We start from the raw sequence: 26,988 nt of genomic DNA on the forward strand, positions 1-26,988 counted from the left end.
TCTGTTTGTGTCACGTGATACACGCTGTCATGTGACTGCTGTCTAGGTAAGAAGAGGGCGCTCTTCCCGAATTTTGGGGAGTCTTTTTCTCAGTATTACGTGCACCCCTGGTTACCAACTCTCCTCAGTCGGCATAGGCTGCATGTGGGGGGGACGGGCTCCCACAGTCCTGCTCGGTGGAGCGGTGAGTGAATCATCCCGCCCCGCCCCTTCCGGTCCTGACGTCTCCACCACTCCGCGCACCCGAAATCCCAGCGGTCGGCCCTCGGAAGCGTGTGAAAACGAGTCTTTGTTTTAATTTTCCAAGTTTCTCTTCGGGGCTTAGGGACGTTTTCCTTCGGGGCGCGGAAGAGGGAGGGCGGAGCCCGAGTGTCTAGGCAGGCGAAGGCTTCCTGCGGTGCGGTTTCCCGGGACAGCCGCACGGAGAGACCGAATTCGCCCCCCCGCCCTCAGGCCGCCCTGCTCCTGTCGTTTCTTTGGATGCCATTCCTGCTGCCCGTGGCCTCTCGCTTTCTATCCCGAGCCCTGCTGTCCATGGCCTCCGAAGTGCCCCCGTCCCAGCCCTCACCAGCCGCAGGCTCCGGCTATGTTCCCGGATCGGTCTCTGCAGCATTTGTCACCTGCCCGAACTCGAAGGTCGCCACGGAGATCGCCAGGTGGGCACCGCGGTGGGGCGAGGAGCGCGCCACTGTGTGTCAGGCTGGGGGGCTGCTGGTGCCGCGGCTGGGGTCTGCTCTGAGCGGGGTTGTCTTGGCGCCAGGGCTGTGGTGGAGAAGCGCCTGGCAGCCTGCGTGAACCTCATCCCTCAGATCACATCCATGTGAGTCACAGGATTCCCGGGTAACCTGAACGCGGGAGGCTTGATTGGGAGTCTTACGGGGCGGGGGGGTGATTTGCTCTCCGAGACTTCCTACCTCTTTCTCTGACCCTCTTCAGCTACGAATGGAAAGGCAAGATCGAGGAGGACAGTGAGGTGCTGATGGTGAGAAACCAACCCCAGTGCCCTGGGCTTCTACCTCTCAACTGAGATCCTAAATTGAATCCCACCTGTCTCCCCCGATTCAACCATATTTATGTTTGCTCCTTAGATGATCAAGACTCAGAGTTCCTTGGTCCCAGCTCTGACAGAATTTGTCCGGTGAGAGCCTGTCAGGGTGGATGTGGTGAGGGTGTGTGCTGTATATGAGGAGTGCTGGGGAGAGAGCTGCCTTTGTGACCCCACCTCCCCACCGTGCATCACCCGGTCTTTTGCAGTTCCGTACACCCGTATGAAGTGGCAGAGGTGATCGCGCTGCCTGTGGAGCAGGGGAACTCCCCGTACCTGCAGTGGGTGCAGCAGGTCACAGAGTCCAGCTCCGACTCCAGCACCATCCAGCCGTGATCACCTCCCAGATTCCCGTGCTCTCTGCCTTCCAGGTGATAACTGGGCCCCCAATAAATCCTGTCTTTGGTTCTCTCTGCCTTTTTGCTTCTTTTGCTGGTCATATTCACAAAGTTGGTCGGGGAAGAGGAGCGACGCATCTGGTCCCTGACCCCTCTGTCTTTCAGAGTGACACAGGGCTGCTTGGTTTGTTATTGTCTCTTTATTTCAACCATGATAGAGTCCAGAAGCTCATCTCATCCCCTTCCCCTCTTCAAGTCTTTGCACCCAGGGGTTAAATAATTTTAAAAAATATTTAAAAAGCTATAACAAAGTAACATAGAAGGAAAGGGGAAGATGTGGGGGTGGTGAGGAATCCTGAAGGGGGCAGAGAAGAGACAGTCTCTTCCCCGCCCCAATCCCGATTCCAGCCTGGATAGTCGGGAGGACGACCTCCCCCCCATCTCCCCAGGTACATCCCAGCTGTAGGTGAGGTGAGAGGTCAGGGTGTCAAAGTGCCGCCGTGTAATAAGCAGGGAAGTAGGCGGAAGCGGGACTGTTCAGAAAATGCCTCCTCCGCCCCACTCCACCAGGTACTGCACGGAGCCATCAGGCAGTATCCGCCGAGCAAGTATCCGTACAGGGTCCCCTCGGGACAGGTAGCCAACTCCACCGCGGCCCCCTCCCCCAGTCCCAGGAGACAAGCCACGGCACAGGGTTGAAGGAGGCGCTGAGTGGCTAGGAGGACCTGGGGGCAGGATTGGGGCTGAGGAAGATGAGGCAGTCATCGAGTGGGGGGCACTTTGAGGGATGTCTGTGGGGAAACCAATGTGAAGTTCCAGGGGTGACCTAGAGAGAGCGAAAGACAACAGTTTTGAGTCAATAGAAATGGGACAGGATTGATCAGATATTGGGAGCTGGGGTGCACGTGTGGATCAGATGGGGAACAAAGACATGGGGGGGACGCAAAGTAGCTTGGGGGAGATGATGTAATAGGACACAGATGCTCACCTGTCTGGGGGTTCACCCTCCCCAGAGGTCCCTGCAGTGCTGGCAGAAGGGTGGAAGGAGGCGAACATCCGGATAGGGCTGCTGGAGTTGGGGAGGGGGAAAAGAGGACTTGAAGCAGAGGGAGAGGCAGAGTGCCAACATTCCCTCCGGGAAGCCTGCCCACCCCCAAGAACAACCAGACTCTAGTTCTAGAAGTCCTACAAGAAGTAGGTAGCTAAGGGAGGTAGAACAAAGGAATTCCAGGTAACGAAGTCCAGAGAACTGGAATGGGACCACATTTGGTTGGTGGGTTGGAGGAGTAACTGACCTGGGCAGGCAGCGGGCATCTGTGGGCCGGAAGTTGTAGCCGCTGCTGCCCTGGTAACTCTGGTTAGGGCTGGAGGGTGGTGGAGACACAGAGGCCTAGAAGGAAGGGCCAGGGACTGAGCGCTAATCCTTGATTCATTCCCACATCCCACCATGCATCCCGTGGGGTTCCACCACCCTAGTACCTGCAGTGCCCTCTGCATACGAGCCCGCTCTCTCTGCTCTAGGATCTCCATCTCGGGCTGCTGGCGCACTGCTGAGGGTGGCCCCAGCTCCTCCACTTTCCCCTTCGGTCTCTTTCTTGGGGGCTCTGGCTCCGGCTCCAGCTCTGGCTCCGGCTCCGGCTCCAGCCTCCGACGCTTCCCCAGGGGACGTGAGACCCCTCCCCCAGGGCCCCTGCCCTGAAGGGAAGCTGTAAGAGGCCTCCTTATCCCCCCAGCCCCCTCCCGGACACCCCAAAGACCTCCCCATCACTATACACACACAAATAATCCCCCAGACTAACTCCCTCAGAATTTCCCCCATCTCTCCTGGACCAGTGACCTGGTTGGCGCTCCATCTCCAGGAGGGGACTCCACAGGAGGAGGGATGCGAGCATGGAGGCCAAATAAACATTTTCTCTTTTTGATCTCTCGTCCTGAAATGAAACTGAGCAGGTAAACTGCAGGTCAGTGATGCAGAAAAGTGAAGCTTCCCTTCCCCCTGGCCCACGTGGTCCTGGCCACGCCTGTGCCACTCAACTCCTCCCCCACAACCCCCCATCCCTCCAGCTGCCTTCAACTCACCGATCCTTGTGACTGTTAAGAGCAGAGAGAAGCTTAGAAGAACGCTCTCCCTTGGGAGTGTCTGAAAGCTGGGAAGGAGAGAGGGGCTTAGGGGAGCAGTGAAGCCCTCCCTTCCCGTCTCTAGTCTCTTTGTCCTACCCCAACCTTACTTTAAGCTCCACCATCCTTTTACCTCCCCCAGGAGCAAACTGTCCCAGTTCTCAAAGGTGAAGGGGAGGATCTCGCGGTCAAAATCAAAGTATTTCTTCTTACAGCAGACGCTCAGGTGGTAGAGGACAAGATGGGCCACGTCAACCCTGGAGAAATCAAGTTGTCAAAGCCACCGAACATTAGAAAAGCTGGGGGACCAAGGTGGGCAGCTGGGGTATGTAAGGTGAGATCCTGGGGGTGCTGGGAAAGGAGGTGCATTTGAGATCAGGCCCCATCCACCTTACCAGCGGAGTTGTAGCCTTCGAACTTTCTCAGGGCCCCCCCGGCACACGCAGCATTCAAATTCATAGAACCTGGACGTGGGCGGAAGGGAACACATCCTCTAGTAGCAGACTGCCCCGGAGGACTCCCGGGTGAGAAGGGGTGACCAGCTGAGGAAATATTGAGAGTTTGGCAAGGGAGCAGGGTGTGAGGGCCTCCTGGAGGATTGCCCTGGTCTCACCTGTCCCCATAGAGGAGGGGCTTGCTCAGACACTGGGTGCAGGCCTCGTGGAACCATTGCAGGCAGCTCTGACACTGCAGCATCTTCAGGTTCCACCTGGAGGGGAAGCACAGGGGCCTCCAGACACTGCCTTCCCCATCACTGCCCCCCAAACCTGCTCATCACTTCCCTCCTGACCCCATCAGAGCTGCCACCCCATTACTACTTACTCCCCAGGGCCACCGCAGTAGCAGTAGCTCTGCTGTCGGTTGCTCAGGTGCCCGGCATCCCAGTCCAGCCCTTTGAGTCCATAGGGCAGTGACAGCTTCATGCCCAGCATGGCCCTGGCATAGGGGCCCTTCTTCAGTGCACCTCCTCTCTGCAGAGAGAAACAGGGGGCAAGATTTCAGCTGCCTCAGGGCAGCTGGGAGAGGCTCCCACAGGAAGGGGCAACAGGAGACTTCCTTTACCTTGGTGGCGATTGCAAAGATGCACTGGCGGCACACCCAGGAGGTGCCATCTCCCTCACCAGGGGCTGGGGCCCTGGGAACATGGCAGTCCTGGTGATAAGCTGAAGAATGACATTGTTCACATTGCGTACCTGTTTGCGCTCGTTACTGAGATTCCAACATTTTGATCCATCTTGCTTAAACCTATACCACATGGTTCTGGAGTGAGGGCATTATCTAAAGATGGTATCGGCGAGGAAACTAGAGGTTTAGGGACTTGCCTAAGGTCACATGGTTAGAGAAAGATGTCTTTGAATCACCTTCTGCCTGTTAAACTCAGGTCACCTTCAGTTCATGGCTGCCCCTCCCTGTGCTGCAAGGGGGCAAGATTTCAGGCTTGAACAGACTGGCCCGATCAGTGGCACTGATGAGAGGCCAGAAGAGATGACCTGACACAGGACCAGTGCTGGAGGGAAGGCTTCGAGACAGCCTGGCAGGCCCAGGGCCAACTTCACCAAGCAGTTCAGGTATGTTGCTCTCTTACCGTGGCGACACTTCTCACAGCTGACCAGCCGGTTCCCAGGGGCCACTGCTTCAGATCGACAGACGCAGCAGATGAGTTCCTCTCCGGGCAGGGCAGCTGCAAGGGAACGCGGTGTCAGTAGGCCAGCCCTCGGGCGCTTTCTACCCCAGGCAAGGTCACTGTTTGCCATGGACTGCAGTCTCAAGGTCTCTGGGTCTCACCAGGGCTAATGTCTTTCCATAGAACCAGAAACTGGGAGTCATCCTCAAACTGGACCAGACACACCTCCCGAGTGCTGTCCACCTGGAAAGGGTGAACACATGGCATGCAGTGGGAGCCAGGATTCCATCAGGGAACTGATGGAATCAGTGAGAAGGTCAGAGGTCAGAGGTAGGTCTTACCTTCTTGATGGTGCCCAAGTAGAGCAGCCCATCTGTCCATCTGGCCAGTACATCTTGACCCTCCCACAGCCGAGGCCTGGTGCCTGAGGTGGGAGCAGGGGAAGCTGGGTCCCAAAGGGAGGGCGCACTAGAGCGGCTCAGCCGGGGAGACTGCGCCATGGCATCCTGGGGGGCCTAGCCAGGAAGGAGGTGTGAAAGTGGTGATTATGAATGCTGAGAAAGCCCATTTCTCCATCCAGAACCAAGTATCTGGTGCTCTCCAGACCCCAACACCACTTGAGTAGTCCTCCCAGGTTCCTGACTCCAAAACTCTTCCAACTTTAGTGGCTAGTTCTCCCGGCCACCCTCACTTGAACCCAGTTCTCTCATTTCCCAGCTTCCAGAGCTGTCCTGGGGTACTAATAGCCTAGTCTTTAGAGTTGGGGAGAAATCATAATTGGAGAAGTAGCGATTACCGCTCAGTTTCACCTTCCCCTTCTGCTCAGAGATAGCATAATTGGGTTCTGTGTGTTCCAGGCATGTGTTGAGAGAGCTTTTCTGGAGATGTTTTCCAGAGGAGAAACAGCTGTCTGCTATCTCACACACAACAATTTTTCCTAGTGCCAGGGTATGTCAGGTCACCCTCAAATTCGGGGTTCCCTTGCCCCTGGGTTAGGTAACTTCCCTGAGTGCCCTGGGAGGGGGCGTGTCCCGGTCCAGCTCTCTCTTCCCCTCGATGGCAAGTCCGAAAAGGGACTCCAGTCGGTCGGCCCTGCCGGACCCGAGGCCAGAGCTGCACAAGGGTCTCCCGCCCCGCGCCCCACGAGCGGACCCCTGGCTCCCTGTCCGCCCCCCCACTGGCGCCTCCTGCCGCCTCCTTACCGGTGACAGCTGGGGCCGCTGGGAGCCAGGCACAGGCAGATGGAGGAGACCTAGGCGAGCCCTCCGTGCGGGAAGGGCACGTCCAGGCGCTGGGAGCCGTGCAGACTGAGGCCAGGGGTCCCCAGGCCCAGACCCTCCGTCCCGGCGGCTCTGGGGCGTATGACGCAGCAGCCAAAGCAGCCAAAGCAGCAGCACAGCAAAAGGAGGCGGCGGGGGGAGGGAGGGGAGGAGAGGGGAGGGACAGCCGGGCTGGGGGGAGGGTGGTGGGAGGGGAGGACTTGGGGGTAGGAGGAGCTGAAAGGGGGGGCGGGCACCACCTCACCCCACCTCCCTCACCTCCAGCGTGCCTGGAGGGCGCCTTGAAAGCGGCTGCCCCCACAGCGGTGTGGGGCGTCAGTAGTGGAACCCTCAAGGGGAGGGAATCCCCGTGGCCCCTTCCTCTGAGGGGAGACTTGTCTTTGGGGCAAAAGGGAATCCCCCTCCCAAGATTGGCCCCCCACCCCATGTTACATCCGTTAGCTGCCCCACCCCCCTTGGTCACTCCAAGTCCCGCCCCCAGGCCCCAGTTCACGGCCCCGCCCTCCATTCACCCTTCCCCTTACCCCCACTCTGCCCTCCTCCCAGAGGTTGCCCCCGGCCCCGCCCGCTCCGTGGCAAGTAGGGGCCCCCCCACATACACCCAGCCCCGCGCCTCTGCGCACGCGTGGCCCCTCCCGCGCACGGCACCTGGGAGAACTGAGTCCCTCCTCTAGCGGGCGGCGGCCGATGGCGGTTGGCGCAAGGGGCTCTGCGAGGGTGCGCCCGCCCGCTCCCGGGGCGGGCACAAGGACGGAGGACCAGTTCCCGAGGCAGTGACGCCACCGGGAGCCAGCCAATAGGTAGGGGAAAGGCAGCGCCCCGGCTGTTCGAACAGGAAGACATGGAAAGGGCGGGAGGAGAGCACCAGCAGTTGGTGACCACACGCGCCGCCCCTGGACTCGGGTTCCCAACTTGCCGCAGGCTGGGAGCATTGCAGCTGTGGTGCTGGTAGGAAAGGGCAACTTGGTGACCGTGCTGGAATGCTGCATGACCTAATTGGTACGTCTCATTGACGTAAATGATACAAGTACCATGAAGTCGCAACCTGGGGGCCAGGGGCCATTTGTGAAGTGAACCAGTGGATGGAAGCCTTCTAACTTTTCCTTCCAATTTTCAAGAAATTGTGTGTGGTTTAAGTAATTGGAACCTTGCATCCCACGTTGGGGTGCCTGACTTTGCTTTCAATTCCAGCTCTCTGCTGTTGTGACCCTGGAAATCTGCAGGTCGCTGACCCCCAAGGAAAGACTGGGTTCTGGGCTCCTGGCTTCAGCCTGGACCTGTTGTGAGCATTTGGGAAGTAAACTAGCAAATGGAAGAGCTTTCCATGTCTCCTCTCTCTGCTTTAAAAAAAGAACGATATTTTTAGAAAAGCCTAATCCCACACACATGGCGGGGTAGACTGGTCCACAGTTTCTATCTTCACAGATATGAAAAACATCTTCTTGGGTTAACTGCTAATAAAACCTTTATTTTTTTTTTTAAAAAGCAAAGCAACTATTTATTTGATAAACCGGGTACATAGGTCCCTCCACCTAGTGAAGCACCCCTTACCAGCCGCCTCCCCTAAACAGTCACTCAGGCTCACACGCACACCCACATGCACACAAAGATCCATCTTCATTTCTTGTTGGCCTGGGCAGTACCAATAATACACTGGTTCACCTGCGGGAAGAGATACAATAAAAAGTTTGCAGAAAAGAACATTTTCTCTAAGATCTCTGCCTTCAGGAAATCCTGAAATAAGGGGCCTGAAGGAAGGAAGCTCCGGAGGCAGGTCCCAGCCGGTTCTGTGCCCGGTGGGTATGGAGATGAAAAGGCCTGGGAAGAGTGGGGAACTCCAAGTGAAGAGAGAGGTGGCGGAGGGGTTGATGCAATGGCAGAACATAGCTGATTCTTCATGTCCCAGCTGTTCTATTCCCCATCCAGCTACCTGCTGATGGCTTGGGAAAGCAGTGGAGTATGCCCCAGGTCCTTGGCCCCCTACATCCATGTGGGAGACCCAAAGCTCCTGGCTCCAGATGGGCTCAGCTCTGGCCACTGGGACTGTCTGGGGAATGAACCAGAAGATGGAAGATCTTTGTCTCAAATTGTAACTCAAAGAATTTTTTTTTTAAATAGTAATTAAAAACGTAATGACTGCAAAGGATTGGTATGCCTGCACTAAACAATGCTGCTGGTGCCATTTTTCCAACAGTTAAAATAACAGCATTTTAAACAAGTATTTTTAATTTAAGGTATGTACATCTTTTTTTAGACATAATGCTACTGGCATACAATTAGAATACAATATAGTGTAAACTTCTGTATGCACTGAGAAGCAAGATTCATAATTAGTCTTACTGCAGTGTCTACCTCATTGCAGTGGCCTGGATGAACCCATAATACCTCAGCTGTGCCTGGAAATGGCAGGGGCAGCTCTTCATAGAACAGTTAATGAATCAATGCAGAACTGAGAAGATTGGGAAGGCACCATTTTAAATTCCCTAATGAAATCTCTGATCTGGGCAAGATCATTGTTTCAGAAAATCACTAGGTGAAAATGCTGATGGGAAGTTTAAAATGGATCATTCTAGGTTGAACAGCTAAGGATTGGGGACCTTCTGACAGGACACATAAGAAGTATCCTATACCATCTTGGCAATGGACTTAAGTCTACTCAAACCTCTATTAGACAGCAAAACTAGGCAAACTCATGAATATAGCATATTCTATAGGAAAAATGACCCTACTTCTTTTTTTCTTTCTTGCCCAACTTTGTTTCCCAGGCAGCAGCCCTGAGTTGCCATGGCCATGGACCCTACTTCTTCTTCCTTTTTTTTTTTTTTTTAAAGATTTATTTTATTTTTATTACAAAGTCAGATATACTGAGAGGAGGAGAGATAGAGAGGAAGTGGAGTTGCCGGGATTAGAACCAGCGGCCATATGGGATCAAGGCAAGGACCTTAGCCACTAGGCCACGCTGCCGAGCCCGACCCTACTTCTTTAACAAATAAATGGTATAAGGGAATGGGACCTGTTCTAGATTAAAAAGAAAGTGGGATACTTCAACCAAAACAGATGGCCTTTGTCAGGATCCTGATAAACCTAATGCATACATAAGACAATTGTCGGGGTCTGTGGGTTAGGCTGGCTATTTTTCTTCTGATCCAGCCCCATGCTAATATGCCTAGGAGGGTGTGGAGAATGACCCCAGTGTTTGGGCCCCTGCCACCCAGGATGAAGTTAGTGACTCTTAGCTTCAGCCTAGCCCAGACCTGGCTACTGCAGCCACTTGGGGAGTAAATCAGTGGACGGAAGTGTCTCTCCCTTTTTGTTGCTCTTTCAAATAAATAAATCTTAAAAAAAAGTACAAAATGGTCAACGTGGCCTTATGGGTCATAGAAAAAGCATGGAAGCAATCCAAGTGTCCAGTAGAGGGAACTGGTGGATAAATCCTGGTGTCTCCAAACAGCGCAGTCTTAGGTCAACCTAAAAATAACATGTTCATTTCTCTGAGGGGAGGAGGCTGTTTTGTTGCACAAAAAAAGATGCAGAACTACATGTGAGAATAAGGAAAGGGATTAGAAATTACGTATAGTTTCTACTTGGACAAACAAAAGAGACACTGGAAGGATAAACAATAATAAATGATATAAATGACTTTACAGGGATGGAGGATGGAGTGGACAGGGCTGGTGATAATCACATTTCATTGTGTTATGTGTAGCTAGCTCTCAATATAGTTTTGACCTTTTTTGTCATCTGTTTTAAAAACTTAATTCAAAACCCGCAAGTTAAAAATGGAACCAGGTGGGCAGTGCTCAAATGCCTGCTGAATGTGAATTGTTTCTGGGAAAGTGTGGTCCTGGCCTGGAGGACAGAGGGGTCAGGATGGAGAGGCCTGCAATCAGCCAGGGCTCCTGAAAGGACCTGGCATTGGTGTTAACCGCACCTTGGAGGCAAAGCGCAGACTGTTGAGGGACTCAGAGGCGTTCTCTTCCAGAGGGGAAATGTTCACAAACATGAGCCTGTGGGAAAGAGAAAGGAGACCCAACCTCAGTATTAACGACCAGCAGAGCCTGGCCAGGTTCCCTCTCACCCCTAACTCCACACAACAGTTCCTACTCAATCCCTCTCGCGCACGTTCACTTACATCTTAGCGCTGCCACCCAGAGAGTTCTGCAGCAGATACGTAAGTTTGCTGTTCCGGTAAGGGACGTGGGACTCCTAGGAAGTTGAGCAGGAACATGTGGATAAGATAGGGTAGGCTTCCACACAGCCAGCTGGTCCCCCAGGCTCACTTGCTTATGCCCCCTTTTCTCACCTTGTTGCTCAAGGCCATGATGACCAGCCCCAGCGTGGACAGACTGCTGTTAATGGCCTGTGTTTCCCGGAGTCGCTCCCGCTCCCCAGGGCCAAAAGCTAAGCTGGGGTCTAGTCGTTCACTCCCAGCCAGATCCACAAGGTTGAGGGGGGCCCCACATTGCAGGCCTCGGCTAGCATGCTCCCCCACGATCTGCAACTGGAACACACTGTGGCTGCGTGACGACCGCTCATTCTGTGCTGTGCGAGCCACGGCCCGATTCTGGTGGGCTAGATGGAGCAGGGCCTCCACCTGGGGATGGAGGGGCAGCAAGAACAAAGACAGGAAGTTAGTATAGTGCTCCTCTCCCTGCAGCACTTGGGTCGCTTCTCTCCAGTGTCTGCTTATGCCACAGATGCTATCCCTCATCACCCAATGTAGCGAGCTATCCCACATCCTCTCCATCCCACAGTCTCTGCTCTGCATACTTCCACCTTGTGGCGCCAGGCCCTCTCTTTCCCACTGCTCAGTTCTAGTGCCATCTGTGTCCTTACCTCCTTCTCACAGGACACAGCAACATATCTGGCATTGGTGACAGTGAGTTCCTCGCTCCCTGGTCCTGCACGGCGAATCTCACACTCTCCTGCTTGGCCCTTACGTGTTCCAGTGGCCAGCAGGTCTCGGACAGTCTCATTGTAGATCTCTACATAGCTTGCCACAAAGCTGTAGGTCCAGCCCTGGCCACTCAGCTCTTGGGCCACGGAGAAGAGGTGCTGCATGGCCCGAGGAATCAGCCCCTTCAACTGGGGGTCTTCCCCAGGCCCGCCTTCCATTGTGAAGGTCTTGCCACTGCCTGTCTGGCCATAAGCAAAGATGCATACGGGGTAGCCGTCCAGGGCCGACTGGACAAGCATAGCGATCTCCTCAAATACTTCATCCTGTTTAGCTCCTGGTGGAAATACTCGGTCAAAAGAGAAATCATGGCGGGTGGTGGGAGCTGGTGCCCCACTAAGGGTTCCACGCCGATCATCAGAGCGAGAGAGGGTAAGGCGGTTTGAAAGATCCGCAGGCCCGCCAGGGCCAGGGGGAAACAAGAGGAAGCCAGGGGATGGGGTAGGCTCCCCTGGAAGGACAGGGCGGACCCGGCAGAATACCCGGATGTTGCCCTTAAGTTCCTGTAGCTGGTTGTGCAGGCGCCGGCGCTCCATCTCTAGACCGTGGAGACGGTCTCCTCGCTCGGCTAGTAAGGCCGCCTGGGCTGCTGTCTCCTCTCGCAGAGATGCCACCTCTGCCTGGCTGCTTGACAGGGCAGCCTCTGAAGCTTCTAGCCTCCTCTGTCCAGGAGAGAAAAGACACAGAAAGTGAGATGCAAGCAAGAGTAAACAAACCACAGGTGGCAGGCATTGTGGCCACTGCCTTAACCCACTAGCATCTTCCATCAAAATGCTGGTTTGAGTCCCAGTTGCTCCATTTCTGATCCGGCTCCCTGCTAAAGCAGCAGCAGGTGGCTCAAGTGCACCCGTGGGGGAAACCTAAATGGAACTCCCACTGTGGTCATTTGGGGAGTTAACTAGTAACCAGTAATTTTTTCTCTTTCCTCTTCCCCCACCCCTTCTCTGTCACTCTGCCCATGTCAAATAAAATAAATGTTAAAAAAAAAAAAATCATGTGACTAAGATGGCATGGGGAGTGAGGTAGAGTCTCTTACTCTCAAGGACCTCACAGTCCGGCAGAAAATAAGGAATTATAGGACAAGGATATGCTAGTATTCCCTAGGACTACAGGAATATCCAGGAGCACATGAAGAAGACTGCGATCAGGCTGAAATGCAAAAGTTTGTGTGTGAACCAAAGGACAAGCTGAGCACAGAATGAAAATAACAAAAAAGGGGTCTGGTACGATAGCATAATGGTTAAGGTCCTCGCCTTGAACGCAAAGGGATCCCATATGGGTGCCGATTCTAATCCTGGCAGCTCCACTTCCCATCCAGCTCCCTGCTTGTGGCCTGGGAAAGCAGTCAAGGACGGCCCAAGGCCTTGGGACCCTGCACCGCGTGGGAGACCCGGAAAGAAGTTCTTGGCTCCTGGCTTCGGATTGGCACAGCACCGGCTGTTTTGGCCACTTGGGGAGTGAATCATTGGATGGGAGATCTTCCTCTCTGTCTCTCCTCCTCTCTGTACATCTGCCTTTCCAATAAAATAAATAAATCTTTAAAAAAAAAAAAAAAAAAAAAGAGGGCCCGGCGGCGTGGCCTAGCGGCTAAAGTCCTCGCCTTGAAAGCCCCGGGATCCCATATGGGCGCCGGTTCTAATCCCGGCAGCTCCACTTCCCATCCAGCTCCCTGCTTGTGGCCTGGGAAAGCAGTCGAGGACGGCCCAATGCATTGGGACACTGCACCCGCGTGGGAGACCCGGAAGAGGTTCCAGGTTCCCGGCTTCGGATCGGCGCGCATTGGCCCGTTGCAGCTCACTTGGGGAGTGAAACATCGGATGGAAGATCTTCCTCTCTGTCTCTCCTCCTCTTTGTATATCTGGCTGTAATAAAATGAATAAAATCTTTAAAAAAAAAAAAAAAGAAAAGAAAATAACAAAAGAGGGAAATACAAATACAAAATGCCCAGAAGTGACAAACCAGTCATTTGAGAGACTGCAAGTCATTCAGTCTAGTTGCAATTCCACCAAGAAGTCAAATGCACGTGGGAAGAGGGAAAGTACCACAGGGGTTACTGTGATGGGACCTGGAAAGGTGGGGTGTGGGGGCAGGGTAGAGGACTAGGGGATGCACAGATCCAAGCAGGAGCTAGGAACACAAAGTCAAGGAGAGAGAGAAAGAGGCAGACAGCAAGACAGAGTCACAAACTGAATAGGGCAGAGCCCAGTGAGCCTTCAGCGGGTGGAGTGACCTCTGCTGAGGTGGGGTCGGAACCAGGTAAGAATCCAGCCCTCACCTCCTGCTCCTCCAGTCGGCTGGCCAGGCCCCTTCGCTCCTCCTGCAGCTCCAGCTGCTCTTTCTGAAGCTCCTGCACCAGGCCTTCCTGTGTGCCCAGCCGTTCTTCGAGCTCCAGGACCCGGGCACTCAGGCGCTTCAGCTCCTGCTGGCCCTGCTCGGCCTGGGTCTGAACCCTGGCTAGCTCTTCCTCCAGTGTGCTGCGCTCTGTCCCCAGGGCCTTGGCCTGTTGCTGGGCCTCTCGGAGCTGATCCTGCAGCTGCTGGTTTTCCTGGCTCAATGTCTGGGTCCTCTCACGGCTTCGTTTCAGCTCTGCGGTCATGTCACACAGCTGACCCTTTAAGTCCCAGGCAGGACGTTTACCAGGTTTTTTCCCTGCCCCCACAGGAGGAGCAGCTGATGCTAAGATGACACAGAAAGGACAAAGGTCAGGGGTTGTGGGTATCTATCCCTTGTCCATTCTAGCATTTAGGGCCGCCATACCTGATGCTAAATCTGTCCTGTTCCATTTCAGGATGGAAGAATCCCACTGGGTTTTTCTGGGCACTTACCACCTCCTCTGCCCCATCCCCAGCCTCACCCAATGGGTATGTTTGTCACCTACTGCCAGGCTTCTGGGGAGGAGCAGCAGGGACTGGCTTCTGGTTCTTCAACACTAGAAAAGTGAAAAGCTGTTGTAAGGAACCACAGAAGCAGCATCCCTCCACCATTCTCTCTTCACATGTACCCCAAATCCCTTCTCGGCCCCAGCTCCTACCTGGAGCAACACTTGTGGAACACCGGGCGCCTACCTTCTTGGGAACTTTTTGAGCTGTCCAGAGATGGCAGAAAGGAGAAAGTCAGTATTACTCTTAGGGGAACACTTTTACTAGCTGAGGATCACAAACAAGGCCACATGGGCATACACCCTTCTCAACTATGTAAACAACATTAAAAACAAAAATTTAAAAAGAAAAAAGAAAGAAACATGGCAACTTTCCTTGTCCTCTAACTCTGTCCATCTCCTAATGATACTCCTCTGAGGGCAAGAAATCATTTAGCATGCTACAAAGCAAGGTGGACTAAGATAAATGAAAAAGCAGGAGAAAACCAGAACCTTGTGTAAAGGAGGTTCCGTTTGGGCAGAAAGCGTGGGGGACCAAGTCCACACATGCTCAGATACTCATACGACTTCCCTGCAGGACAGAGTTGCCTCTGAGAAGGAAAATCGGACAGCTAAGTAAGGGACTGTGGTAGGAAATTTTGTGCCGGTCAATTCTGCACTAAGTGAAATGTACTATCAATTCAAACCAGACTAAAAGTCAAAGAGAAGGAATAAAAGTTGAAACACTCGACTCCTGTGCCCTTGGCCCCTGGCTCATCCCTGGGTTCACCTGTGATCCGGCCTTGGGTCTGGGACACGGCGCTGGGTGGTGGCACTCTGGCACGCGATGAGTCTGTTCTGGTGGACGAACCCAGGACCCTTGTCCGTTTCTGCGAGAGATTAGGATGAGAACCATTGAATCTCTTCTCTCTCACACACACACGCATAAGCTACACATACACGTGGCTTCTTAAACCCAGCTCACCTTTTCAGGCTCCAAGGCATTTTCCGTCTGATCAGGCCCCCTCTTGCGGCTGTTTCCTGGAAGAGGAAGTCGGGACGAGCCCTTAACCAGGGGTGTCTTCAGCTCTACGTTCCCCTTCACTTCCAACAGCGGAGGCCTCTATTGGACAAACAAAAACTGTTTGAAGACAATGGCCAGGACCCCAAAAGTCACTCAAATCTCCGCTTTTGGTTTCCCAGTATCAATTCTCAACATCAATGACAATTATTAACTGAAGACCACTTGTGCTGAAAGCTAGGACTCAAGAGATGATGTGCCATTCAAATAGCAGAGGGGGTACATAGGGTAGGCATTGGCCTGGTGGCTAAGATGCTGGTAAGACACCCAATAGTGTTCACAGTGCTTGGGTTCAAGTCACAGTTCCACCTCCCAGTTCATATTCCTAAGAATGTACACCCTGGGAGACCGTTAAGCTGCTGGCTGCAGTATGGCATCCCATATGGGCACCAGTTCGAGTCTGGGCTTCTACTCCCGATCCACTCCTGCTATTAACAGGACCTGGGAAAGCAGGGGTAAGAAGGCTCAAGTGTTTAGACCCCTGTACTCATGTGGGGGACCTGGATGAAGCTCCCGGCTCCTGCATTCCGCTTGGCCCAGCCTTGGCTCTTGTGGCCATTTGGGAAGTGAATCAGTGGATAGGAGATCTCTCTCCCTGTAACCATGCCTTTCAAATAAATAAAATTCTGAAAAGGAAGGAAGGAGAAAGAAAAAGAGAAAAGGAAGGAAGGAAGAAAAAAGAAAGGAAGAGAGGGAGGGAGAGAGGGAGAGGGAGAGAGACCCATGGCATGGCACAGTAGGTTAAGCCTCTGACTATGGTGTTGACATCCATATGAGCACTGGGTGAAGTGCCAGCTGTCCCACTTACAATCCAGCTCCCTGCTAATGTGCCTGGAAAAACAGTAAAAGCCCAAGTCCTTGCATGGAAGACCAGCTTCCAGAAGGCTTCAGAGCAGCCCAGCTCTGGCCATTGTGGTTATCGGGGGAATGAACCAGCGGATGGGAAGATCTCCGTTTCTCTGTCTCTCCTTCTAACTCAGCCTTCCAAATAAAAATAATCAATCTTTTTTTTTTTTTGAAGTCCTTAATCTGTTTTGTTCACAACTATAAAAACAGAGGGCCTGGAACAATGTCTGCCACCTGGTAGGATTTTGTGGTTTTTGAAGGAATTAAATGTCCATCAGGGGAATACTTAAAATAAAATGTGACACATCCAACTAATAGTTTATACAGAAATAAAAAGGAGAAATAATGTGTGGCATTTTTACCTGCCACCTGCAAAAACGTGCAGAAGGAATGCTTATTTTAATCAAACATACTATGAGAATTAATTTTTTTCTTTAAGTATTCCAGTGTCAAGCATTAAATTGGTTTTTATAATCCATGCCCTTCTTCCTCTCTACACCACCACAGTGGACCATCAGAGATTTACCTCCTAGGCCCAGCGTGGTAGCCCAGTAGCTAAAGTCCTCCCTTAGAATGCGCCAGGATCCCATATGGGTGCTGGTTCTAATCCCGGCAGCTCCACTTCCCATCCAGCTCCCTGCCTGTGGCTTGGGAAAGCACTTGAGGACAGCCCAAGGCCTTGGGACCCTGCACCCACATGGAAGAGGCTCCGGACTCCTGGCTTCAGATCAGCTCAGCTCCAGCCATTGTGGTCACTTGGGGAGTGAATCAATGGACAGAAACTCTTTAAAAAAATAATATAAATAAATAAATAAAAACATTAATTTTTAAAAGAGATCTACCTCGTATCTCTCTGCTTCTTAAATAAAATGAAAATAAATTAATTTTTAAACTAATTTTAAAAAAAGATTTATTTATTTTTATTGGAAAGTTAGATATACAGATAGGAGGAGAGACAGAGAGGAAGATCTTCCTGTCCGTTGATTCACTCCCCAAGTGACTGTAACAGCTAGAGCTGAGCTGATCCAAAGTCAGGAACCAGAAGCTTCTTCCAGGTCTCCCACACAGGTGCAGGGTTCCAAGGCTTTGGGCTGTCCTCAAGTGCTTTCCCAGGCCACAAGCAGGGAGCTGGATGGGATGCGGGGTCTCTGGGATTAGAACCAGCACCCACACGGGATCCTGGCATACTGCAAGGCAAGGATTTTAGCCACTAGGCCACCGCGCTGGGCCCTTTAAACTAATTCTTTAAAAAAGTCAGATGGGCACCTGACACATCATTTAGGATCTATTTCCTTTGGCTTTATGTGGGTTCAGAAAATGTGTTCAAACTCCTTTTTATTCAACACAAACTGGTTTTTATACAGCCCATGCAGTAGGACTCCCAAGAATATAGTACTTGCTACTCTTCTCTTCATTACAAAGTTAGACACAATGACCCCAACTTTCCTTAAAAACCTTAAACATATAACCCTTTTTTTTAAAGATTTATTTATTTTATTGGAAAGGCAAATGTACAGAGAGGAGGAGAGACAGAGAGGAAGATCTTCTGTCCGATGATTCACTTCCCAAGTGACCAAAATGGCCGGTGCTGTGCCGATCCAAAGTCAGGAGCCAGGATCTTCTTTCCAGGTCTCCCACACAGGTACAGGGTCCCAAGGCTTTGGGCCGTCCTTGACTGCTTTCCCAGGCCATAAGCAGGGAGCTGGATGGGAAGCAGGGCCACCGGGATTAGAACTGGTGCCCATATGGGATCCCTGTGTGTTCAAGGCGAGGACCTTAACCATTATGCTATCGCGCCGGGCCCCACATATATAACCTTTTATAAGAACAGACATTCAGGAGCCTACATTATGGCAGAGCATATTAGGCCTTTGTAATTCTGGCATTCCATATGAGTCCAGGTTCCAGACCCAACTCTTCCACTTCCTATCCAGCTCCCTGCTAATGAACTGGAATAGCAGTGGAGGATGGCCCAAGTATGTAGGCTCCTGCACTCATGGGAAATAGTAATGAAACTCCAGGCTCTGCCACTATTTAGGGAGTGAACCAGCAGATGGAAGATCTCTCTCTCTCTTGCATTCCCTATAGCTACACCTTTCAAGTAAACAAAAATAAATCTTTTTTTTTTTAAAGCACATCTATCCAGTTATTTTTTCTTTTCTTTTTTTCAAGATTTGTTTGTTTGAAAGGAAGAATTAGGCAGAAGAGGCAGAGATCTTCCATCTGCTGGTTCATTCCCCATGGGACTGGCAATGGTCAGAGCTGGGACAGTTTGAAGCAAGGAGCCTAGAGCTTTTCCAGGTCTCCCCGTGGGTGCAAAAGTTCAAGAACTTGAACCACTTTCTGCTGCTTTTCCACAAACATCAGCAGAGAGCTGGACTGGAAATGGAGCAGCTGGGACTCAAACTGGCACCCAAATGGGATGTTGGCACTGCAGTCAGAGGTTTAACCTACTACTCCAGGGAGCCTTTCCCCACGCCCCATCCTTGCTTACATTCATTTTCCAAGTTCCCAGATGAATGCCACCCACTTCACCACCTCACGCACTGTTGTAGTAACCCTCCCTCCGCTCCTCCACTCCATCAACTTTTCTCCCTGCGTGGGTCACCTCAGCCTGTGTAACACGAGTCATGACTTTTCTCAGCCTAGGAGTCTCCACTTGGCCTTCCCTGCTGGTTATCATCTTTTTCCCTTGCTGCCCTTCGCGGCAAAACTCCTCAAGGTGTTGTTTCTACAGTGTTCACGGTGTCTCATTTCCCTCCCAAGCCCATTCCAATCAGGCATTCACCCGCATCATTCTAATAAAACTCCTGCAACTTCATGTTACTAAGTCAATTCTTCATCCTCCTGGATCTTTTTATGACTTACTTATTTGAAAAGCAATGACAGAGAGAGACACACAAAGAGAGACAGAGACAAAGATCTCCATTAGCCACTTCACTCCCCAAATGCCCTCAACAGTCAGGGCTCGACCAGGGCCAAAAACTTCATCCAGGCTGCCCAGGTGGGTGGCAGGAAGCCAGCACTTGACCATCATCTGCTGCCTCATAGGAACGGCAGGAAGCTGGACGGAAGAGGAAAAGCTGGGCTTTGGTCCCAGGTACTTCAATATAGGATGTGGGTGTTCCAAACCATGGCTTAACCCACTACCCCAGGGTACCTGTTCTATCCTCATGCTCCTCTCTTTCTAAAGAGAGACTGATCTGAAAGGCAGAGTAACATAGTGTGTGTGGGGGGGTGGGATTTCCATCCACTGGTTTACCCGCAAATGGGCACAAGAGCCAGGGTTAGTCAAGGCCAAGCCAGAAACTCCTTCTGGGTCTCCCATAGTGTGTCAGGGGCCCATGCAGCAGGACTATCCTTTGTGCTTTCCCAGGAGCATTAGCAAGAAGCTGGCTTGGAAGCAGAGCTCTGATGTGGGATGCTAACCTCCTAAGCAGCAGCTTCATCCGCTACAGCAAGTCAATCCAAACATTTCCTGATCCATCTAGTAGCATTTGACACAATTCCTCACTCCCTCTGCTTTAACAGATTTTCTTTTCTTAGCCTCCAGAAGACCACCCTTTCTTAATTTTCCTATCCTATGGACAGGCCTTCCTCATCTCTCCAAAGCCATCAGCTGTCTTTCGACTCTGCGACTACAGTCACTACCCGTCCCTAGGACTTAAAAACCGTTGATAGGCTGACAGTTCCCAAATATTCCTCTCTAGCCCAGACTTCACACTTGAACTTACCACACTGCCTCCACCTGGAAGTCTAGTAACCAGCCTGCTTCTGCCCAACCCGTCACACTTACTCCTCTTGCAGCTTTTTCCAACTCAGGTGGTCTCTCTTTCAGTTGTTCAGTCCAAAACTCCCAGCGTCTACCCTTTCTCTTACACATCACCTCCAATCTGTCTGCAAGCCAAGGCTGACTCCACCTTCCAACCACAGCCACAATCAGACCCTCTGTAGCTCTTTCTCCCACTACTCCCAGGCTGATCTCAGTCACTGTCCCATGGCACCCTGAGTGTCACACACCAGGATCTCTCAGTAGGGCATCGATGGTCTTACAGCCTCCAGACAATGCCTTAAGACACTGTTGCTTGCAAGCAGCATCTGGCAGCAGAGGGCAGGGACCCTAAGCATCAGACCATGGACTGGACAGTTCCCACAACCAAGTATGCACCTGCTGAGGTAGGGAAAGCCCGCTGCACTCCCAGCAAGCCTTGCTTGTACCTTTGCCCTCTTGCAATCCAACCTCAAGGTGAGAGAGTGAACCTCTCAAACTCTAGGACAGATCGCATCTCTTCACCTAAAATGTTCCAATGATTCTCGATCTCCGTTCCCTACAATGGCCCCAAAGAGAAGGCAACTGTGATCTTATGCAAAGGTTCACTTTTCACTAGCTCATCCTAAAACCCACATTTTTTCATGAGCTTTCTGAAGATGTTCTGCACATGTAAATTTCAAAAAAATTTGGCACCAAAATAAAACTGATCTTTTAATTCCATTTCCACAAGTTTTCTGGGGTCCCCACGAATAATTAGAAGGTGTATGCCACTTTTGGCACTGACCAGCAGCTCCAGGAAGAAGGGGATTTGTATATTTGTGATTGCACCCCACGTGTTCACAACAGCTCCTGGCATCACACACTGTTCCAGTCACATCACACACTGTTCCAGTCTTCTGCTTCCCAAATACAAATACCATCCCATCGGGGCGAACTCCACCTTTGCGTCAATCAGGATGTGAAATGCTAGTAAATCAGGGACACAGAGAAGACCTCTCCTCTGCCACCCCAGGTCAGCACACTCGCTGTCACGCACAGGAGGCAGTCCTCAATAAGCTCATGGAAAACACAAACTATGACAAACCGTGCATGAGTCTCACAATCGTTTGCACGGAAGTAAACTCTTTTAATTCTACTTTCCAACCCTTCTCAACTTCCCCCGTGCACCCCTTTCCGCCTGTAGCCAGCTGTGGGGAGAAGTAACCACATCAACCAGGAATCTGCACAGCCTGGGATGGGGAGACGATGAGATTTACAGCCCAGATTATCCCATTACCGTTCGCAACACCCAAAAACAGCAAGAGCAGGAGGAACAACACACACAGACGTCAAGTCCGCAAAGGTAGGGGTTCCCTGCCCCCCCGCAACTCTTCCCACAGACTGCAATCCTGAGTAGGAACGAAGTGGAGGAAACATGCAGCACGAGCCTGGGAATTCTAAATGGGCAATCCTGAAAACACAACAAGGTGAGAAAGACTGTCCCCTAGACATGAGGATAGTGGGGAACACACCGATGCGGCCCAGGACCCCCGCAGCAGCAGAGGAGCCCGGTTTGGACGCCGTCGGGGCAGCCACCCGTTCGTTACCCGCCGCCCGGGGCGAGAAACAGGCGCCGACCGCTACTCACCTGCGGCTCCATGTCCACCTCGGTCCTACACACACCAGGGAGGTGCGCAATGGCAGAGGCCGGGACGCCGGGACTCCCGGGACGCGCGTGTTCCGGCCCGCTCGAGACGCTGAGCTCGTGCGGTTCGGCTCGGGAGGCTCCCGCCGCTCCGCGCCACACCCGCCACTTTTGAATTTCAACGGCCGTCACCCAGTCTCACCGCGCTGCTCACGCTTCGGCCAATCGTCGCCGTCGCCACCGCCGGGGACCAATCGCAGCGCTCTCCGCCTCGCAAAGCCACGCCCCCGCGCCCCTGCTTCCTGATTCGTGCACCGGCTGAGGAACACCCCCGCACTTCCGGCCCCCACTGCTCCTCTCGGCGCTCCCCTGGGCCTCCGGGATGGCCCGGGACTTCCGCTGGGCTTCAGGCCGCCGCTCGCTACGTCAGCGAGGAACGTCAGCGGCAGGACGCTCAGGAGGAATGGTGGGACGGCGGGGACGCGGGGGCCCCGGAGAAGCACGCATGCGCAAAGGGGAATCCGTGCGGGCGTGCGCCCCCTCTCGGCTGCCTCTGGGAACGCCGGCGTGACAGGGGCTCGGAGGCGGCCTCGCCTGGCCTCTGACAGGAGAGTTCGGGTTCTATCCGTTTTCCCCGTTATATGCCGTTTTCTCTGCAAATAATGGGACTTTTTGTGCGAGCTGGCGCTCGGTGGACCCATGATGAGGATTTTGTGCAGTCCCTTCCATCCCTACATCCCTGGACGTTGTTGGACTTCAGAGCCCTGAACCCAGGGATGGTTTTGACTGTTTTCATTAATGCAGTATTCTACGCTTTCCGAATGCACGTGCTTTGTCTCGTTTAGTGGCATAAATTCGCTGAACTCTTATGAACTGCCAAGTGCTTTAGATAGGTTATCTTCAGGATGGGAGATAAAGGTTAAGCACGACTCTGGGGTCCCTTGGTTCCAAAATTCAAGCTGTTTCTGTTATCCATGTTGCCTCTGACAATCCCAGCAACAAAGACTCCTTAACTATGAACAATGTGTTGGTTAACCAAGTCATGCTACCGCATTTCTCTCCCTGAGTTTCCACCAGTCTTCAAGGTGTGCAGGGAGGGTACCAAGGGGTCTGCTCAGGGCCCTGGTGCCCTGGAGATTGGCAGAAGGGGGACCCAAGCCGTTGTTAGCCAGCCCCAAGTATCCCCAGGCTGGAGGTGTTGGGGAATAACCAACCTCTTGGAGTTGTCCAGAAGAGAAATTTACTGTGAAAAGTAACCAGGAGGAAGATACACTATCCCCACCCTACCCACTTAGAAAAAAACCCTGCCTCCTGGAAAATCAGTTTGTGGGAGGTTCATAGCAAAGGCCAGGGATGTCCAGGATAGAGAATGAGGGTGGGGGTATGGGTGGGATGCAGGAGGGCCCTTCCTGCTCACCATGTGTTTTGATATGTGTGATGTGCAAAACTGACTCAAAATGGTGTCTGGAAGCTTTAGCTGTTCCTTGTTCCTGATGATCTGGTTCCCCGCCACCACCCCCCCAAGTAGTCCACTCTTACTAAAGCTTTCCTGAACATGCTAAAAATCCAGCTGCAGGTGGTGAGCTGCTGCAAGGGGACCCACATCCCTTGTCTGCTGGGTGCCTGCATTCCAGGCCCTCCCAGCCTCTGACCCTATTCCTAGCCACTCCTGTGGGTGAGCAGGATTGAGCTCTGGACCTTTCCAGGCTCACCCAGCAGCAAGCCATGTAAGAAGCAGAACCTTGCTCCAATTGGCATTGCAGATAGCAGCCTGTGTCACAAAGTGGCACAGTGTCCAACACCAGTCCCCAAGATGGTGCCTCCTTGCTGTGTGTCCTTACAGAGCCAAAGTCAGAGAGGTGTTAAACTAGCTCCTTCCAGCACTTTTGTAAGACACTAATCCACTTTAATCACATCCCAAGGGTACCCACCAGCTTTACTGAAATTGAGTTTCAGTCCATGAATTTAGGGACTGGGACCCATTGAGACTAGAGTCGTAATAAAGCAAATTTGCTGTCAGAAACTTGGCATGCTGTCTTGATCCTCCACAAAGAAACTTGGGGGCCCAGCACAATAGCTCAGTGCCTAAATCTTTGCCTTGCAAGTGCTCATATGGGCGCTGGTTCCTGTCATGTTGGCCCCTTTCCATCCAGCTCCCTGCTGGCAGTCTGGGAAAGCAGTCAAGGATGACCCAAAGCCTTGGGACCCTGCACCCACGTGGGAGACCCAGAAGAAATTCCAGGCTCCTGGCTTTGGATTGGCGCAACTCTGGCCTTTGCAGTCACTTAGGAAGTGAACCAGCAGATGAAAGATCTTTCTCTTTGTCTTGCTTCTCCATAAATCTGCCTGTCTAATAAAAATAAGTAAACCTTAAAAAAAAAACTTGCATGGTGGAGGAAAGAGGAAAAAAACAGTAAGAAACAATCACTACATTCAAAGTGATATTTGGAAGAAAAAAGTATCAGAAAAAATGGGGGGTGTGGGGAGATGCTGGCCTTGTGGAACAGCAGGTCAGACCACCGCTGAGGATGCTACATCCAACTACTGAATGCTGGTGTTGGAGTCTCGGCTACTCCACTCAGCCAACCGTTCAGAAAGTGAATCAACAGATGGAAAACAGTTCTGACTCTACCCCTTCTCTTTGTCATATTGCCCTTCAAATAGATTTTTAAAATCTTTTTTCTTAAAGATTTATTTTTATTGGAAACCCAGATTTGCAGAGAGAAGGAGAGTCAGAGAGAAAGATCTTGCATCCGCTAATTCACTCTGCAAGAGGCCGCAATGGTCAGAGCTGAGCCAATCCAAAACCAAGAGCTAGGAGCTTCTTCTGGATCTCCCACATGGGCCTTCATTGTCTCTTTCCCCAGCCACAAATGGAGCTGGATCAGAGGTGGCACAGCAAAGACATGAACCAGCGCGCATATGAGATCCTGGTGTGTACAAGGCAAGGACTTCAGCTACTAGGCTATTGTGCCGCCTCCCCTTTTTTTAAGTGGGAAGGAAAAAAGTGAAGGCAAATAATCATGGTTTAAAGCTTTTTCACTGTTTTCTTTTTCTTTTTTCCCACACTAATATTATCATTTTTTTCCCTGTATCTGGGGTCAGGAGAGAAACAAAGGGAGAAGCCCCACCCAGCCTCCCACCCATCCCAGGTCCCTCTTGTGAGGCATGCTCCAAGGGTCCTGCTAGTTCAACAATTCTGAATTGCTGCCAATCTTGCCGTTCCAAGCATGATGAAATCTATTAGGAATCCACCAACTGACATAGTCTCTTCATGGTTGGGGTTCTGAGGTCAGCAGTTCAGTTGGAGGGATCCCCAGAGAAACTTCGTCTGAAGTGATCCCAGACCTGATTCATGTGTGTGCTTGCCAGTATAGGGTCTGGCACCATCCATCTCCCCAGTCAGCTTATGCACATGCTGGTCGTTGCAATCGCTGGGTCAGTTCTGTTCCAGCCTGTCTTCCACGCGAACCAATGGGTGTTGCAATTCAGCCCGATCCTGCCCACTTCATACTCGGCAGCCCCATGTAAACCAGTGGGAGCTGCAGCCTAGTTGGGGCGACTCCACATAACCCCCACGAGGCCTGTCCCCTACCCTGGTTCCCATGCTTGCCAGTATGTAGTGCAGACTTGTTCAGTCTGTCCCACATCCCATTTAGCTCTCATACATGTCAATGGGTATTGGAGCCTAGTTCAACCCAACCAACCCTATTATCCAACCCACATACAAACTGGTGGGTGCTGTTCTATCTAACCACCCCTGCCCCTGTCCTGGTTTTCATGCTCTCCAGTGGGAGTGGCAACCCAAAAGGGAGTTGCCCACTATTTCCCTACTAGGACACTCCCATTCCAGGATTATGCACTCTCCAGGTGGTTCTGGAGTTTAAATTGACAGAATTATCCCCCAGTGCCAGTCTGTGCCAGTTGATGCTGCAGCAAAGCCCAACCAACCCTCACCCACTCTAATTCATGCTTGCACCGGTAGGAACAGTCAGTCCAACCTGGCTTTTTCCTGATCTAGTCCACATGAGGCCCACAGGTGTTGTAGCTCTGCCTGATCTGGTCTGCCCCCAGCCCAACTCATGCTCTCCAGTAGGAGTGGTTGTCCAGCAGGGGAGCCCACATTCCTGTCGCTGTCCCGCAGCGATGGACTTGGTGCACGGAGCCGATAATAACACACGTGGACCCTGACTGATGGTCAAAAGCCGTAGTTTATTAGTGGCATCAGACTTTATACACTGAGGGCCATACAGGATAAGGGAGGAAGTATTGAGCTCATCAACAAAACCATCAATGCTTGTTTGGAACTCTTTTGTCTTGTATATTCCATCAGGTGTTCTCATATACATACTCTCCACTCAACTGTTCTTATGCAAATGATATCCACTAAGGTATACCTAAGGTAGCCATTTGGTTATTCTCCTCCAAATATTATCCAACCAACTGTAATCCTGTCCTCACTGATCTTCTACGGTCACAATGTCCTCCTACACATTCCCACTGCTGGCTTTGCTCCCTCCCTGGTTCTCACGTGTGCTGGTTGAGCGCTGCGGCCACATCTGGTACGGCTCACCTCACCTTGGCATTCTGTAATGTGCACTGCTTTATGTTGCGACTGAACCTGGCCAGACCCACACTCTGTTCTTGTGCTCGGACTCGCCATCGGGTGATATGAACTGGTTCAGCCTGGTCTGTCCCTAACCTATGCCAATGTATGCCAGTGGGCATCTTTCTCTGGCCTGGTCTGGGTTGCGCTTTATCGTGGTTTTTGTGCTCACCTGCAGGGACTGTGTCCCGACAGAGGAGTTTCCCAAGCTCCTCCATCAGAACCTCTCCCTATGCCAGATCTTGCACATATAGGTGGGTCCATGGGCCAGTCCTACTTAGTCTACCTCTTATCCTAACAGTAACAGTGGCCTTTCCCTGCTGGCCTTCAACCCATTCTGGTTCTTACTGTTGGGTGTTTCATCCCAGCCAAGGCTCGTCCATACCCAGACACTGCTTACACATGGCTCAGTAGGGCAGAGACCTAGCCTAGTCCGTCCTACATCTACCCAGGTCCTCCAGAACACCAGACGATGCTGGTGTCTAGCCCGGCTAGGTGTACCCAGCCCCAGTCCACACTTGTGCCAAGGGAGATTGCAGCCATATCCAGACCAGAATGCAGCCTCCAGTCTGGCCCCTGCACTCTCCCGTGGGAACCCCAACCCAGCAAGGGTGTACTCTCACAGCTACTCAACCGAGCCTTTTCCCAGCCCTAGATTATGCGAGTGTCAGTGGTTGCTCTGACCCAGCTTAGCATAGTCCCTCACCTGTCTTGGCCTTTGCCTTTGATGCTGTGTCCTAGTATCCCTGACTCATGCACACCAGTCAGTGTAAGAGCCTAGCTTGGCATGACCTGTGCTCCAGCCTGATTTCTGCCCTTCCTTGTGAGTTAAGGTTTGCTTGA

The 26,988-nt window shown here is 52.2% G+C and overlaps 3 protein-coding genes across 4 annotated transcripts; 1 reads left to right on the top strand and 2 right to left on the bottom strand.

The window, feature by feature from the left end:
- Positions 1 to 31: 31 nt before the first annotated feature.
- CUTA (cutA divalent cation tolerance homolog) lies at positions 32 to 1,456 on the top strand. Of its 2 annotated transcripts, none has more exons than XM_004590463.3 (6): positions 32 to 184; positions 454 to 656; positions 761 to 820; positions 937 to 982; positions 1,089 to 1,138; positions 1,255 to 1,456. In XM_004590463.3, exons 1-6 carry the CDS (start codon positions 143 to 145, stop codon positions 1,379 to 1,381), a joined length of 528 nt encoding a protein of 175 aa, XP_004590520.2. In that variant the 5' UTR covers positions 32 to 142; the 3' UTR covers positions 1,382 to 1,456. The 2 variants fall into 2 exon arrangements, with proteins under 2 accessions (XP_004590520.2, XP_058520550.1); XM_058664567.1 differs by having other exon boundaries at positions 40 to 184; positions 326 to 656.
- A 108-nt stretch (positions 1,457 to 1,564) lies between these two features.
- On the bottom strand, positions 1,565 to 5,660 carry PHF1 (PHD finger protein 1). Its single transcript, XM_004590270.2, is given in 15 exon segments — positions 1,565 to 2,209; positions 2,372 to 2,452; positions 2,679 to 2,773; positions 2,863 to 3,072; positions 3,074 to 3,089; positions 3,221 to 3,325; positions 3,463 to 3,530; positions 3,635 to 3,758; positions 3,897 to 3,965; positions 4,115 to 4,210; positions 4,324 to 4,472; positions 4,564 to 4,664; positions 5,087 to 5,182; positions 5,287 to 5,368; positions 5,467 to 5,660. Coding segments are annotated over 15 exon segments (1,740 nt in total). The 5' UTR covers positions 5,626 to 5,660; the 3' UTR covers positions 1,565 to 1,920.
- A 2,206-nt stretch (positions 5,661 to 7,866) lies between these two features.
- Positions 7,867 to 21,787, bottom strand: KIFC1 (kinesin family member C1). The gene is made up of 11 exons (XM_004590269.3): positions 21,543 to 21,787; positions 15,202 to 15,339; positions 15,007 to 15,106; positions 14,391 to 14,444; positions 14,238 to 14,288; positions 13,635 to 14,035; positions 11,242 to 12,021; positions 10,709 to 10,999; positions 10,538 to 10,611; positions 10,337 to 10,412; positions 7,867 to 8,067 (listed from the first exon to the last, which is right to left on the bottom strand). The coding sequence occupies exons 1-11, from the start codon at positions 21,552 to 21,554 to the stop codon at positions 8,023 to 8,025; spliced, it is 2,022 nt and encodes a 673-aa protein (XP_004590326.2). The 5' UTR covers positions 21,555 to 21,787; the 3' UTR covers positions 7,867 to 8,022.
- Positions 21,788 to 26,988: the final 5,201 nt, after the last annotated feature.

Source organism: Ochotona princeps, chromosome 1 (genome assembly GCF_030435755.1).
Source record: "Ochotona princeps isolate mOchPri1 chromosome 1, mOchPri1.hap1, whole genome shotgun sequence".
NCBI lineage: Eukaryota > Metazoa > Chordata > Mammalia > Lagomorpha > Ochotonidae > Ochotona > Ochotona princeps.